The sequence below is a fragment of the Aulonocara sp. 'chitande type north' Nkhata Bay genome, linkage group LG9 (assembly GCF_057382095.1).
Source record: "Aulonocara sp. 'chitande type north' Nkhata Bay isolate Kocher_YH1m ecotype deep benthic linkage group LG9, A_spYH_male_GT1.1, whole genome shotgun sequence".
NCBI lineage: Eukaryota > Metazoa > Chordata > Actinopteri > Cichliformes > Cichlidae > Aulonocara > Aulonocara sp. 'chitande type north' Nkhata Bay.
In genome coordinates, this window is record NC_141352.1 from 36,131,084 (window position 1) to 36,145,712 (window position 14,629).

The 14,629-nt window shown below is 43.1% G+C and overlaps 1 protein-coding gene across 1 annotated transcript in view; it reads left to right on the forward strand.

Moving 5' to 3' along the window:
* Nucleotides 1-14,629, forward strand: part of LOC147322736 (MAGUK p55 subfamily member 7-like) — a gene marked incomplete at its 5' end in the record, with an annotated part of 36,967 nt that overhangs the window by 16,187 nt on the left and 6,151 nt on the right. Inside the window, 14 exons of the mRNA XM_086305066.1 lie at nucleotides 3,194-3,325; nucleotides 3,482-3,563; nucleotides 4,246-4,331; nucleotides 4,828-4,902; nucleotides 5,191-5,387; nucleotides 5,917-5,981; nucleotides 7,354-7,395; nucleotides 7,945-7,965; nucleotides 8,078-8,092; nucleotides 8,842-8,874; nucleotides 11,536-11,706; nucleotides 12,157-12,237; nucleotides 13,217-13,310; nucleotides 13,997-14,105. Coding sequence (XP_086161192.1) covers nucleotides 3,194-3,325; nucleotides 3,482-3,563; nucleotides 4,246-4,331; nucleotides 4,828-4,902; nucleotides 5,191-5,387; nucleotides 5,917-5,981; nucleotides 7,354-7,395; nucleotides 7,945-7,965; nucleotides 8,078-8,092; nucleotides 8,842-8,874; nucleotides 11,536-11,706; nucleotides 12,157-12,237; nucleotides 13,217-13,310; nucleotides 13,997-14,105 — 1,203 coding nt within the window. The remainder of the gene's footprint in view (nucleotides 1-3,193; nucleotides 3,326-3,481; nucleotides 3,564-4,245; nucleotides 4,332-4,827; nucleotides 4,903-5,190; nucleotides 5,388-5,916; nucleotides 5,982-7,353; nucleotides 7,396-7,944; nucleotides 7,966-8,077; nucleotides 8,093-8,841; nucleotides 8,875-11,535; nucleotides 11,707-12,156; nucleotides 12,238-13,216; nucleotides 13,311-13,996; nucleotides 14,106-14,629) is intronic.

Genomic DNA, 14,629 nt, shown 5'->3' on the forward strand with positions numbered 1-14,629 from the left:
CCTCTCATCTGCTCCCAGTTAGCAACATCTTGAATGCTGTACTGCAGCATGCTCCCATGTCATAAAACACACTGCTTCTCTTCTCACCATATCCTTCTCTTTCTTCCCTGTTTCTCTTGCTCTCCACCCCTCTACTTTTGTCTGGCACTTTGGTTGGAAGATGTTTTTCTCAATTTTTTCCCCCCCTCTAAACCACAGAAAAAGCAGCACGCATCTAGCTGCATCTTGGTCCGGACACGCGGTTGTTAAATACTTTGAAAAATGAATGTCTCCTGAATGGCATCATTCCCGTCTGCGTCCCGTCTCTTTTTATGCCTGCTCGTGAAAGTGTGAAATATCTGAGCTGAGAACTTTGCTTTTGAGTCTTCACCACCTTACCCTGCAAAGTGTGGATTTTGTGGTGGTCACATTTGCAGCTCTTGCTGAGCAATGGTGCAGGGCGAGCCTGGGTTGCCTTTAATCAGAGAGATGTATGGAGGGAGAGCACGGGCCTAATGGCAATTAACGCTTGTTCATCTACAAGCTCTGGCCTTGAATGCTTTCAAATCCATCACCCAGCACATGAGGGAGACAACCCAATTCATAACCATCCTCCCTGCAGTCTGCAGTGTCTCTGTCCTGCTTAAAAAAGGAAGTGATAGATCGGACTCTTAATAGCATGCATGGCCATACTTTACTTAGCTAAGTGGACTGGGGTAAAGTTGAGGCCTTCGTGGCTTTTTTTTTTTTTTTTTTTTTTTTTTTTTTTTTTTCCTTTTTTTTTTTTTTTTTTAAATGACATCAGAAACAGCAGTATGCGACATTACGTGATGGCAGAGCTTCAGTTCATCCTTTGTCATTTTTTTTTTTTTTTTTTTTAATAAATAGGACAGGGGGAATGAATGAGAGAGAGAGGGGGAGAGAAAGAAAGAAAACCCAAGGGGAGAAGAGACGGTGAGAAGGGGGGGGAAGAGAGACAAAAAAAAAAAACTCCTGGGTCACCTGTATGGAGAAAAAACAAACAAACAAACAAACAAACAAACAGAGGAGACAGCAAACAACAAAGAGCAACATAATAATAGAGAAAACAAAGCACCATCACAATAAACTAGCTAGTCATAGATATCAGTATTTACTAAGTAATAAACGATATTGTGCAGCACGCAAGATAGACAGCGCACAGTGTGCTTTGAGGCAGCAGCCAAGAAAGCTTTAGTCCGCGTCTGTGAATACCCATGTGTGCATACCTGTGTGGATCAGCATGCTTGCATTCCAAAGGTTTCTCCATGTAATGATCTGCTAGGGAGTGTGGGGGGGCCACAGCCCCGTCCTCCAGGGTGTGAAGCGGGTATGGAGGAGATCAAAACTCCAGACATCCAGAGGCCCCCAGAACACAAGAGACCATGGAAGACCAACAGAGGGGCAGCCGCGCCACTGTTCCAGTAAGAGCTGAGGAGAGTCCCAGATGAGGGCTCACTCAGCAGCCGCGGAGCAGAAGCCAGGGGGGGTTGCAGTGACGCGCCCGTGAGCTCCGCCGGCCCCCAGCTGCGCCTGAGTGACCGAGCCCTAGGCCGAGAGGCCGGGGGCACCCCACCTCCAAAGGGGCCCGAGCGAGCCCCAGGCCCCAGGCCCCGACAAGCGGCCGCCAAGGAGTGAGCCGGTGTGTACCCGGACGCCCACCCCCAGACACAAAGAACCACCAACACACCGACACCTGAGGGAGTCCGCCACTGGCAGGGGAAGTGGTGGTGGGTGGAGATAGGCCTCCAAACCTTGGAGGGCCTGAGGTGTCCCCAGAGAGGTGGCGTCTGATACCCAACCTGACATATAGACACAGACATACAGGCACACACAGACACAAACATCCATTCCCACCCTCATGCTCTCATATGCACTCACTCCACACTCAACCAACGTGGAGACAGACATAAAGAGACGCTGTACACACAATCACACTCCCCAAGCGTACTCTACAAACCGGGTCTAGGTACCCTTGCCCCTGGAGGGGGGAATTGCACCCAGACCCAGGTGGTGTTACCCTTTTCCCTGCGGTGGGGAGAGGCAGACCACCCCGACTCCGCAGCAGCAGGGAGGCCCCACACCCCAGACCGCAGTCGGACGGCCAACTCCTCCTACTAGCCCCCCCGCTCCAGCAGGCCGCAGAGAATGGGGGTGGGAGAAGACTCCAAACCTCCCTCCACCCGCTCATTGTAATGTTGATGCATATGTGTTCTAAGGTGCAATTAAAACCCAGGAGGGCATGGAGCTACCTGCCAAGGAGCAGCAGGTAAGCGCATGGTCCCTCCTGCTAGCCCTCAATGACTAAGTGTATTTAAAATTGAGAGGTGGGCAACGACGTCAGGGGTGAGGTATACACCCTGATGGTGATTTGGACTCCGTGATTGTGCCCACCCCCAAGATCCTATATGTATGTGTAATGAGAGTGTGAATAATGTGAATGTCTAAGTTGTGGGATAAAATTGAGGCAGAGGCAGCCAGAAGGGGACAGGGGGGGGGGTAGCCTCCTCTGCACCCTGGTGACATACCCCCACTCCAAGGCCCTGCATGTGTGGGTGGTTGTGGAGGAGCGGGAAGAGGGAGGCAGCTGGAGATGGGGAGGGAAGGAAGGGAGGGGCAGGTAACCCCTCCCTGGGGCCAGCTCCCCCGCTGACCCCAGTAGGCACTCCCACCCTCCGCGACCCGCCAGGGAAGGGGGGCCCAGGCCCATCAGACCGGGGCCCAGTGCAGTAGCGCCCCCCGGCTCCACAGAGCCCTGGACAGTCCACCCAACCCCACCACAGAGAAAACTGCACCCACCCCACCAACCACACATCTTCCAGACTACATAAGACGGTAAACGCCCAGGCTGAGATCTTCCTCCACCTCTCCTGTATCTCCCCCTCCTGCAGAGAATTCCTGAGAGAAGAAAGCTCCTGCCAGATGTGACCATCCCCCCCACCAGTTGAAGAGCCCCCCAGGCGGCTCGATGCACCGGTGGCACCCTGCTCCAGGGCCGGGCCCCCATGCACCCACCCGCCCACAACCCCGGCAACACACCAACCAGGACCCGAGCCCCCGAGGCCCGGCCCGGGCCCCCGCCCAGAGACGGAGCACCCCCAGAACCTCACGCCCATCCCAGGCCTTCGTGGCTTGACAGATAACCCTTGCCTGTTTTGTGTTTCCTCCCATAAATCCTATTTTCTCCTTTTTCTAGAGCCTCCTGTCCGTCCACGACACAGTTGCCCAAAAGAAGTATGACCCCGAACTACCTCCGCTGCCTGAAGACATCGATGACGATGAAGATTCTGTGAAAATTATAAGATTGGTCAAGAACAAGGAGCCACTGGTAAGTAACTTAACAATCATCCTGTGTGCAGTATCTATCTGTCTCTACGCCTTAATTTTCATCTTTACAGTGATTTTAGGTCATTGCTGTTTGACTTGCACATCATAATGTCATAAAGGTAGAAATGCTGTTATAATGACTATTCTTCTTTTATAGGGAGCAACAATAAGACGTGATGAGAGCACAGGTGCCATCATTGTGGCCCGGATCATGAAGGGAGGGCCAGCTGACAGAAGTGGTTGGTTCCAGCCTTTTTCTCTCTTTTATAAGTTTGCGTGTGTGTGTGTGTGTGTGTGTGTGTGTGTGTGTGTGTGTGTGTGTGTGTGTGTGTGTGTGTGTGTGTGTGTGTGTGTACTCGATTCTACTCAGTTTTCTGTCATTTTCTGTCACTGTGTAGCACCTCAGTTTACATAGGGTCGTTATAGCAACTCATTTAAAAGTCCCATGATGTCATTTGTATGCAACACAAACCCAGCACACAACAGTGGACATGGAGGCGTTGGTATACCTGTCCGATCACACTGTTGGTTTTTCTGCACCCATTTCCCTGGATGCCGTGTTTCAAAAAGGGCAGTTTTGATGTTTGTGAAGGAATCACTTTCATGACTCATCAAGTGACATAATTGACTGGCATCACATGGTGGCATGGAGTCTGTTGACGTCACAGTTTCAGATCAACTCAGGTTGCTCAAAACGACTGCTCTAGTAGGTATCAGGTGCTGCCATCTAATAGAAAACCCTAAAAAACAGAGTCAAGTCAAGATGAGCAAAGTAGATACTAGTGGAAAAGAGCCATACAAGTCTGTAGTGTGGAATATATTGGGATTGCACAGAATTTAGTACCTCGCTTACATCAGGGCGTTAAAATAATAGAATGCCAGAATGACTGCAAATTAGTAACGTCTGTTTATGTGTGGCAGGTTTAATTCATGTAGGGGATGAACTGAAGGAGGTCAATGGAATCCCTGTGGACGACAAGAAACCAGAGGAAATCATTCGTATTCTGGTAAGTCTTGTCTTTCTATGGACGTTTGTGAGACTGAGGGTTTTTCAGCTCCACTCCCTTGGTACCAGCCTTTGTTTATAATGACAGAAACCTCCCCTTATCAACTCATCCACGACCCAGGCCTCCCATTGCCGTGTTGGTGGCCGATAGATCACATGCAGAGTCTCTGTGGATGAGGCTGATGATGTGTAGTTCCTCCACGCAGCTTTGGTCACAGGCCTAAATGAGCTCTGTCATGTGCCTGGGATCTTAAACTCTTAAGGCCTTCTCAGACACAAAAGTCTTTGAGCTCTCAACACTCCTCCTTTACACCCCTGCACTGTACTCCCTAATTCTGTCAAGAATGGTTATACTATCCCACTAAACCTTCCTTTGTTGAAAAATCAATGCTTGACGCTATGTCACTGTAACTAGATTAGGTCTCTTATAAAATACTTAAAAGGATAGGAAAACTATCCTTTACAATTACTCCAACTTCTGTTCCTACATTATTTAGGCACAGTCACAAGGAGCCATTACCTTTAAAGTTGTCCCTGGTGCAAAGGACGAGGCATCTATCAAGGAGCCACAGGTAGGTCCTGTCTTTCTCTGTTATTTGGTTTATCCACTTGTTAAGTGATTTAGACCCTTTGATAGTGGAAAGTCATTGAAAGACCATCTTGGCCATCACTTGCAGCGTTTACCATCGATTGCTGTAATCTTTTGAGAATAATCACTCTGAGCTTTGGTGAATCACCTTTAACCATGATGACAATGTTTTAGAAAGAAAACATTTTATATACAACATAGTGAACTTGTTCCTGTTGTGTCTTCAATCCTCCTCTTTGTTTTCTTGCCTTTCCCTCATGATGATGTACAGATGTTTGTGAAGGCGCTCTTTGACTACGACCCAAAAGATGACAACACCATCCCATGTAAGGAAGCTGGTTTGGCCTTCAAGAAGGGTTGCATCCTACAGATCATGAGCCAAGATGATGCAACCTGGTGGCAGGCCAAACACGAGGGCGACACAAATCCTCGTGCTGGCTTAATACCATCCAAACAGTTCCAGGAGAGGTGAGAAACACAAGGCTGACCTTATTGGCTCCAGTGCTGTCACTGTCATAGATGTTCCATCTTCTTTCTCTCCCTCTTTAATCCATGTATTCTTGCTTCACTCTGCCAAAGTAGTCTGGGTTTCCACACATTTTCTGGTCCAAAGTGAGTAATGACAGAAAATGATAGCGCTGGTACCAATCCACATTGAACTGCAAGTGGATGGAAAACACACACCAGACCTACACAGAGCTCAGGAGGCTTGGGCAGAAAGAGGAAGGCTGAAGAGTAAAGGGATCGAGTAGAACATTTTATATTCAGGTTTATTATTCTACTTTTGTCAATAGAAAGATGTTCTGTTCTTCACCTCCTCAATCTTTGGTTTCACCAGTCTCAGCTGACAGAATAGAAATGAAGGATATTGTAGAGCAGGGTTTCTGTAGCATAGCAGAGTGTTTATTATTCCCAGAGTGACCATGAAAACTGATGGTTTTCTTTTTTCTGTTCTTTCCTTTTTCTTCTCTTTCTTTATCCATCTTTTTGCTTTCAGGAGACTTGCATTTCAGCAACCTGTTACGACTCTTTCGTCCCTAAGGAGGTCTACTAGACGATCATGTAAGCATATATTATTTGCTGTGTTAGCGACTAATAAACCACAACAAGACAGTTGTCTTTAACAGGTGGATGGGAGGAAGAGAAGAATGGCAAAAGTGAGGAATGCTGGTCAGGATAGTTTGTGGAGTTCATTTCTGAAACAGACTCATCCTTCTGCTGATTCCACCACTGGAGTCTTTCGTGTAGTTGTGTAGTTCATGCTGGTCGTCTGGAGAAGCAATTTAGATTTATCTTTGTTTTCATTTTCCTTCCTGTCTGCTCAATGTTTCTCCCTCTAAATTTCTATCCAGAGTCTGTTCCATGTGTCTTCTACAGCCTCTTTGTGTGTTGTTCACTAAGTCCACAGCATGTCTTTTATCCTGCCTTCCTTTGCTCCCCCCAACCGGTCACGGCAGATGGCCGCCCGTCCCTAAACCTGGTTCTGCCAGAGGTTTCTTCCTGTTAAAAGGGAGTTTTTCCTTCCCAATGTTACCAAAGTGCTTGCTCATAGGGGGTCATATGATTGTTGTTGTAGTCACGCAGGAGCTTTAATATGAATTAGGAGAGGGTTTGCCCTCTGGCTGTTACTCTAGCTAAAGAGATGATTGATTTTCTAAAAGCTGTGCATAATGCAGATAGCAAAGATAAAAGACAAGTTCATGTGAACTGGTATTGTCACTTGGCTGCCTGGCTTCTAATTTGGATAATCACTTATACTCTTGGGGTGATGATGATGAGGGTAATAACAAGGATGGTTTTGATGGCAGCCTGTTATTCAGCAATTGTCCGTGATTGACTCCAACTGCAGAGTTCAACTCCTTATCATCACTGCCGGAAAAGAGAATGAAGACAAACAGTATTACAGTATTATTACATTATTACCCAGATTTTTCCAATGTAAACATTCCTGGCAGCTCACCCATGGACTTGATAAAGGTGGACTAATCATACATCTTTATGGCAGTTTTCATCACATTCTTTCTTTAAGGTTTAGTTTCAAATAAATTAGATAATTAAATCTGGCTAAACTCTTATTCACAGTACAGTTAAGATGCCACATTAGAGCAGGAAGAGGGCAACATCAGTGGGAAAACTGACCTGGCCACTGACATTTGAAACAAGATGTCAGATAAAGGTACACACACTTCAGAACAGCTGCCGCTCTCGTGCCTGATGCGTCTAGCCTACAAACAACCTTGCACAGATAGGTCTTGACTGTTGTTTTGGTTAGACATTAATTCTGGACATGCTGAACAACACTCTGGAAAATGAATGCAGTGATGTAAGGTGAGCTTCATACTGTTAAATACTTACAGAGGACTGTATCAGTATTACAATATCAATCATTTGGAGGCTTATGAATCTAAATGGCTTTTTTCCCCCCTGTAAATAGTGACTGCACCACAGACATGTACCGCAGATTGTGTATCACTAGGTAACAATGGATATACATTTCTATCAAAATAGGAGCAAATAGAAAGTAAATGTTTGTTATATTCTCATAAAACCTGAACTCAAGCTCCACTTACTGGTGTTTTTGTAACCTTTTAGTAGCAGCATGGCTTATGAAGGGTTTCTGTACGTGTTCTTTTTAAACCCAACCTTAAAAAAAGAAAGAAGTTAAGGATAAGATTTCCTCAATGAGTTCCATCAATTTATGTCATGACAGCTGAGTGTACTGCAACTTCCTCTCAGGAAGACCTGACGAGTGTTTCAGAACCAAGTGGAACTTGAGTTATTTTATTATTTGAAACGTAGATAGTTAAACTAGTGATACCATTAGAGTGATACTGGGAGTTACAGTGTAGTGGTCAAGCTCGGTATTTTTCACAAACATTACAAAACTGAAGAGAATTGTTTGCTTTTTCAGTGTTTTGTGAGAAATGACTGAATTGAACCTGCATAGGATGTTTGTGGATGTGGCACTCAGCTTTAAAATGTTTTATAATGTTCTCTCTGTTGTCTTTTGCTCTGCTTTTCTAAGATGATGTGACAGTAGAGTTTGGTAGGTTTCTTCTTATATTTCTTCCTCATCCCTGAGTTATGTTTACTTTCCTAATCTAATATTTTGTTTAGTATTACCTAATTTCCATTCCTTGCTTCTCTTGCACTCAAAGCTGAAGAGATTGAAGGTACTACTTTTCTGACATCCTCCACCGAGTAGGACTTTACTAACCCAACCATCTGTGATTGGTTCCCCTTCATGCTATTTGTGTGTAATGAGGTCCACTTCTTACCTCATCTCCCCAATTGACCCATTAAAGCTATTCACCATTTAAGAGTAACATTAGTTGTCACAGTCAATGGTTCCTCATAGATTTTATTGACTTTAACATTTTACAAAGCCTCATCTTTCCTCGACTCATTTTCATAAATGTGGACATCATTTTTGAGAATCATCCCGTCACAAGTAATATTTGTTGGACTCAGTCACAGCACAAACTGATTCACTGTCTCCAAGAATCGTCCAACACCACAGCCAAGAATGTAGTGGCCTGTAAGGCTAAATGGGGCTTAGTCAGTTAGCTGGGACCATCAACATTTTTCAGCATTGTTAGTTCTGTAAAGAAAAAGAGAGTATTTTGTTTATTTTGGTCAACTTTAGCTGCTCACTAGATGGAGGTTATATGTAACCTGTCTTTGAATTTACCTCTACATGCGTGGCTGTCATTCTGGGCAAAAGGCCAATATTTAAAAATAACGAACACACTATAAAATGTAACTCAAGCAAAATTTACCCCAAACCTCTCTGATCACTCTCTTCTTAACAGCACCTGTGTGTTTTTCCCTTTATCATATTTAGAGGGCCGCAGCCCATTTCTGACTATTCTATTTAACTTGATGTTGTGGTTCTCTTTGGCTCCTTTCTTTTCATCACCAGAGGATGCTGATTATAGTGGTGGATTTCACCTAGGTGAGAGATTGTCTTCTTTTGTCTTCTTGCCTTTTCCTGCCAGATGTGGTCATTTCACTGTTACAATAAATATGAGGACAGTGGCCAAGTACAAGTTTTGTTTTTTCCACATGAATCCTTCATATATCATCTTCTAAGAACTATTAAGTCATACATGTTTCACGGGACGGAACAGTTGTTCATACCTTTGACCTGTTCTTCTAACTCACAGAGCACTTGTGGGGCAAATAATTCACTTCTTAAACCTTCTTACATAATTCACTTTTTGGACTTTAATAGTTTTGTACTTTCTCACTGTGCTGTGCTATTTGTGCTCCCATGCTGACAGCATGAGTGCACTGGCAGATCATGTCATGGATTTGCAGTATGTAGTTATCCTGTTCTGCCTCTGCTGTGGGTCTGAGGACTTCTTTGAGAGGTTCTGGTTGGAGTTGGCTTAAAAGAAAGGTTTGTGTGCTTCGCTGCATTGTGGAGGTCCGGATGAAGGCCGGTCTTGCTGATGTGGTTCCAGTCAGACTTAATGACAATTACCATGGCCCACTTTGGTTCTGCAACCACTTTAATTCCAGAGAGCTGCTTCCAAATCCCTGTCTTGTACAGAAAATGTTTCCCATCGTGTTTTTATTACCACTGTCATTTGCACATTTAGACTCCAGATTTCACAGGATATCCAGAGCACACGCAAGTTTATAAATACTACATTTGAGTCATGTCTGCCAAGCTCAATCAGGGTCACTCCCAAAGCCGAACTCTGCCAAACATTATTCCATTTTTTTGCCCAAAAAAGTCCAGCACCTTGAGTCCAGCAGCCAAGAACGAGGTTTAAATGAAATGAGAGAACCTCGGGAGAAGAAGTAAAAAATAGTGAGTTATAATAACATCTTCTCTATGAGAGTACTTGCTGCATGGCTTTTCAGCCTGTTGGATGTGGTTGTATGATTTAAAGTTGGCCTGTCCCTAAAAGTTTGAAATCTTAGAACTTACAGATGCTTTTGCAATGCTGCTGAGGTTGCATGGGGAAATAAAGGAGTGGGAGGGGGCGGCAGTTGTTGTCCTTAGTTTTTGGTTTGTTTTCTCTCCATGCCTCTCAATGATGCAACGTCTGTAACTTCCATTGCCAGAGTCATTCTTGAGCACAACTTTGGGATGAACAGATTCCTGATTTTACAGCCTGCAAACTTGAGAATGATATCTCCTTAGTAAGCACTGTTTAGAGGCTACTTCGTTACTGTACTTAAGTAGAACCTTCAGGTATCTGTACTTTACCTTAGTATTTACTCTTATTCTCTACATTTTTGCACAAATATCATTTTTAAAACAGGCTCGTTACTCTAGACTCAACAGTATCAGCTGAAATTGAGTCGGAAAAAATGCGTTTGTCTGTATGTTTTAGTCAGCTTGTAGCTAGTGTTACAAAAGAGGAATGAGTATAAAGGGAGTAACCTTGCTTCACAACATAATGTTTCTACAACATTTCTATCAGCTCAACAAACATCAGCAGACTCAAGCTGTTTGTGTGCTGTTCGTCTCAGTGTGTTGCTAGTTAAAGGTCCAGCTGCTGTATTTCACAAGGAGAGAAAAGAAAGAGAGCTAACTTCACTCAGAGACGGAGAAAGATAAGAAAGTCAGGTCAGGAGAGAAAGAGTAGAGATTATTTTTAAAGCTGATCTCTGCTCTGGGACATTTAATGACCTGCAGATTTAAAGGTTACATGTCAAAATTTTTAATCACATATCACATATGTGTTTTGACAAATGGTCTATTTTCATTGTGTGAGTATACTAACTTTGTCTTTCTATAATATCATATTTGCAGAATAAACAGGTTAGCTTGCATTAATGTGGTGAAATCACAGTAAAGCTCTGTGTTGGGCTGATACAGAGCAGCTGTGGGGGTCAGTGTTAGGTTACATCAAGTGTAGAGATTAATTTACATTTAAGCTGATGACGCTTAGATTCATTCACTGATTTCAATCTTTACACCAACTTTCTGTTTTCATTTAACTGTTTGTTTGTGGAAGTAAAGTCGCTTCCTGTATGTATCTGTGTGTAAGTGTGCGTCGTCCCAGCTTGTGTTAAATATGCTCATCTTTTTCCTTCACATTTTTGCACTTCTACTTTACTGAAGGGGCTTTGAATCAAAGTAGAGATCGGAACTTTGTGCCAGTTCCTTTCTTTTTACTAACTTGTTCGTGTTTGGATCATCTTATGAGGCTTTCCAGAACAAATGAGCAAGCTTCGTTTACCCATACCTGACTTGTTCTAAAATTTGGAGCACATTCATTGTCATCCTCTCTGTGTAATACAGTTTCCACTGGTATGGAAGACAGGATGGTTGTTGTTGTTGTTGTTGTTGTTGTGTAATTAGTTACCTGTGTTATTTTAGTGAGTGTGTCAGCGGGTGCAAGAGGAGAGAGGGACTGTATTTTGGATGATGATAGACCTATGATGAGTTTTCACCTGTTTGATGTCACCTGGGGAAAGTAATGTTTGTGTGGAGGTGTTTGCCAAGATCCTGAAACAACTATAAATTGAAGTCCACAGTATTTGTATGTGTACATACGGTTGTGCTGGATTTTACACTACTGACAAAGAATTTTCTTTTTTTGTATTGATTGATCTGTTTCTTCTGTCTCCTCTTTTGGCTCATGCTGACCTCCAGCTGGGTTCAGGAGAAGCTTTCGCCTCAGCAGGAGAGACAGAAAGACCACCAAGTCCATGTACGAGGCGAAGAAGAGTGAAATGTACGACATGGCTGACGTGCCCACATACGAGGAAGTCGTCCCGTACCGCAGGCAAAGGGGAGACAAACACAGGCTGGTGGTGCTAGTAGGTGAGTAAAGAGAAATTTAAGTTCTCAAACTCTGATGTCGCTGCTTACCTCACACACTGTTGCTGTTAGGATACCGAATTTAATGAAAATCCTCACCTTCAATCTCATTGTCACATAGAGACGACAGAAACAATAAAGGTGGCCCAGCTCTGCAAGAGAGAAGCTGAATATTATGTTTCTCTATCATCTGTTCCTAAGAAGTGAATATGAATAACCAGAAAGTAACTTTAGATCTTTTGGATACAAATTTTCATTAGTTCATCATTTGATCCTATTAGACATTTGAATTTATATTCTCATCATTAGTGTTTGAGGTCTTGAGTTAACCTCGGCAACTCTAACCACCAAGTACAGACGAAAGAAAGTTTGAATGTCTCATATCATGTTATGGATGTGATAATAACGTGATGAGGAGTTTGGCAGAGTTTATAATTAGATGTTTGTGTGTAGGACCCACAGGTGTCGGCTTGAGTGAACTGAAGAAGAAACTGTTGATCTCTGACCCCCAGCACTTCAGTGTGACCATTCCACGTAAGTGTCCTGTAAAAGAGACATTGGGTGTCAGTGTGACTACCTGTGTAAATAAAGGTTAAATTAAAAAAAAGGAAAAAAGATAACTTCACTCTTCTGATTTAAGCCCACCAAACTTTGGCTGAACAGTACAGTTCATTTGTCTTTCGCTCTGCATATTTCTTTGTTCTTATCTCTGCGTCTTATATGTGAATGTGTGCTTTATACTAGTTAATAGAATAGAAGTTAATTCGCTGACCATTAAATGTGGTGTTCCCAACAATCTCTTTTCTCTTTGTTTCATCCCAAAGAAACCTTTAAACATTTGTGTGCCGAAACTAAAGTTTCTGTCTTTCTTCCGTTCTGTGCTTTATCTTGAATTGAGGATGCAACATAAATGAAATAAAATAAAATGTAATAAAAACGTGGCTGTATTATTCTCACTGTTCTCACTATTTGAAATATTTCTTTACATAGAGAGATTTTTTTAATTATTGAAAAAAAAAACTTTTATAACCAAGTTTTATGACTTTATTGTCTTCCCCCAGCCAAAGTCTGACACTTGAAATGTCCCCGGTATTAAAATCCCATTGGCGTGGCCTTTTTCTCTCCACACAGCCTGTTAATTGTTCTCAAATGTGACCTGTGCTGCTGTTGTTTAATAGAGCCCAGACAGTCTGATTCAGACCCGTATAGGAAACGTATGGCACAGGTCCTGGCTCTCATTGAGAGGAAGGAGAATCGGAAAGTGTCTCGTCTCGCTCTTTTTGAATGTTTGATCGCTGCCAGTGGACACATGGATATGTTTAACACTTGCTGTTGTTTCGGGTTAAGCCCAAAAGTGTTGCTTCTTTTTGTTAATTTGAAAACCGGAGCTTTGGAGACCACCGGCTCTCTCTCTGTCTCTCTGCTTGTTGCACACAAGGAGCATTGCACTATTCATTGCAATGACTCACAGGCATCACTCCCTCTCTTTCCATCTTCATCTTCTTTCACTCAGACACCAGTCGACCCAAGAAGAACCAGGAGACCGATGGTGTGGATTACCACTTCATCTCCAAGCAGCTCTTTGAGACGGACATCCAAAACAACAAGTAAGCAAAACTGATGAATTCAATCACAACACACATTCAGACTTTATGCAGCAGAGATGAACAATTGATATTCATACTCTGGCCAAAACAAAAGTACTTTTTCCCTGGGAAAAAAAAGAGAACAACTTTTTTGGATATCCTGCTGTGTGTAGATTATATGTTTGTACGTCTCTATTTCAAACGGCCTTTCTTTAATGTTTACTACAATGGAGAGAACAATTCTGAATTGTTTTGGTTTATCACCATTTCTCAAAACTCTAATCTCAGAAATCACAGTGATTGTAGAAAATTAATTATAAAAATGAAAGTTGAAAGTTGCTGTTTAAAAAAAAAAATCCTGCTCTTATGAGGATATATAAAAAAATCTTAAAAGCACAAATTAACATATCTAATACAGTGGAAAAAGGTTTGTTTGTTTTATGTAAACTAGTTTAAAAATGTCCTCCTGATGCTCATTTCAAGATCTATATTTTCTTTCTTGGACAATATATGCAGTTAAAAATAATCCTTGTCTCGTCACAGTCTAAAAGAACCTCTTTTAGCTCAGGTACAAGGCCTGAGCTTTAACTCAGATTACAGTAATTACTCTTCTAAAAACTGACATAATTATTTGAAACTTTGTCCATGTGTCCATCCAAAGATGTGCGTTCGTGCTTTTTCTCATCACTCTTCTTTTCATGTCTCAGGTTCATTGAGCATGGCGAGTACAAAGGGAATTTCTACGGCACAAGTCTGGACTCGATACGTTCAATCCTCTCAAAGAAGAAAGTGTGCCTGCTGGATGTCCAGCCTCATGTGAGTGACACCTTCTTTCTCACCATCCCTGTACTGTATTCTTAGCCTGTTTTGGAAACTACCTGTCTCAGAAGCAGATCGCCCTGTTACTTTATTTGAAGATTTCCTCTTTGGCTTATGTCACCATAAACCTCCACAGTAATGCCATTTCTCAGTTATTGACCAACTGAGTGAATGATGGAAGCTGTTTCCCAGTGGTTCCGCTGCTGCCTCTCCATTAAGTTTTTTATCCATCTTGTTGTGAGTTGTGGGTCTTGACCCACTGCTATTAGCATAGCAAGAAGGTCAGATGATCATGCCAGAACCAGACACCACCTCTAATCAAATCTCATCTCTCTCATACCTCTGAAGGGCCTTTCACATTGGGCGCACCTACCACGAGCTGGAGCGAGTGGCCTAAAATTTGTCTTGCAGTGGTTGTTGCGCTCTTGTACGTCGAAAACTCGATGGACCAGCTATTTCTCATCCATAAAAAAGAAAGCTTTGGCACTGTCCCCACAAGTGAACACTTGTGTTGTTTCCTC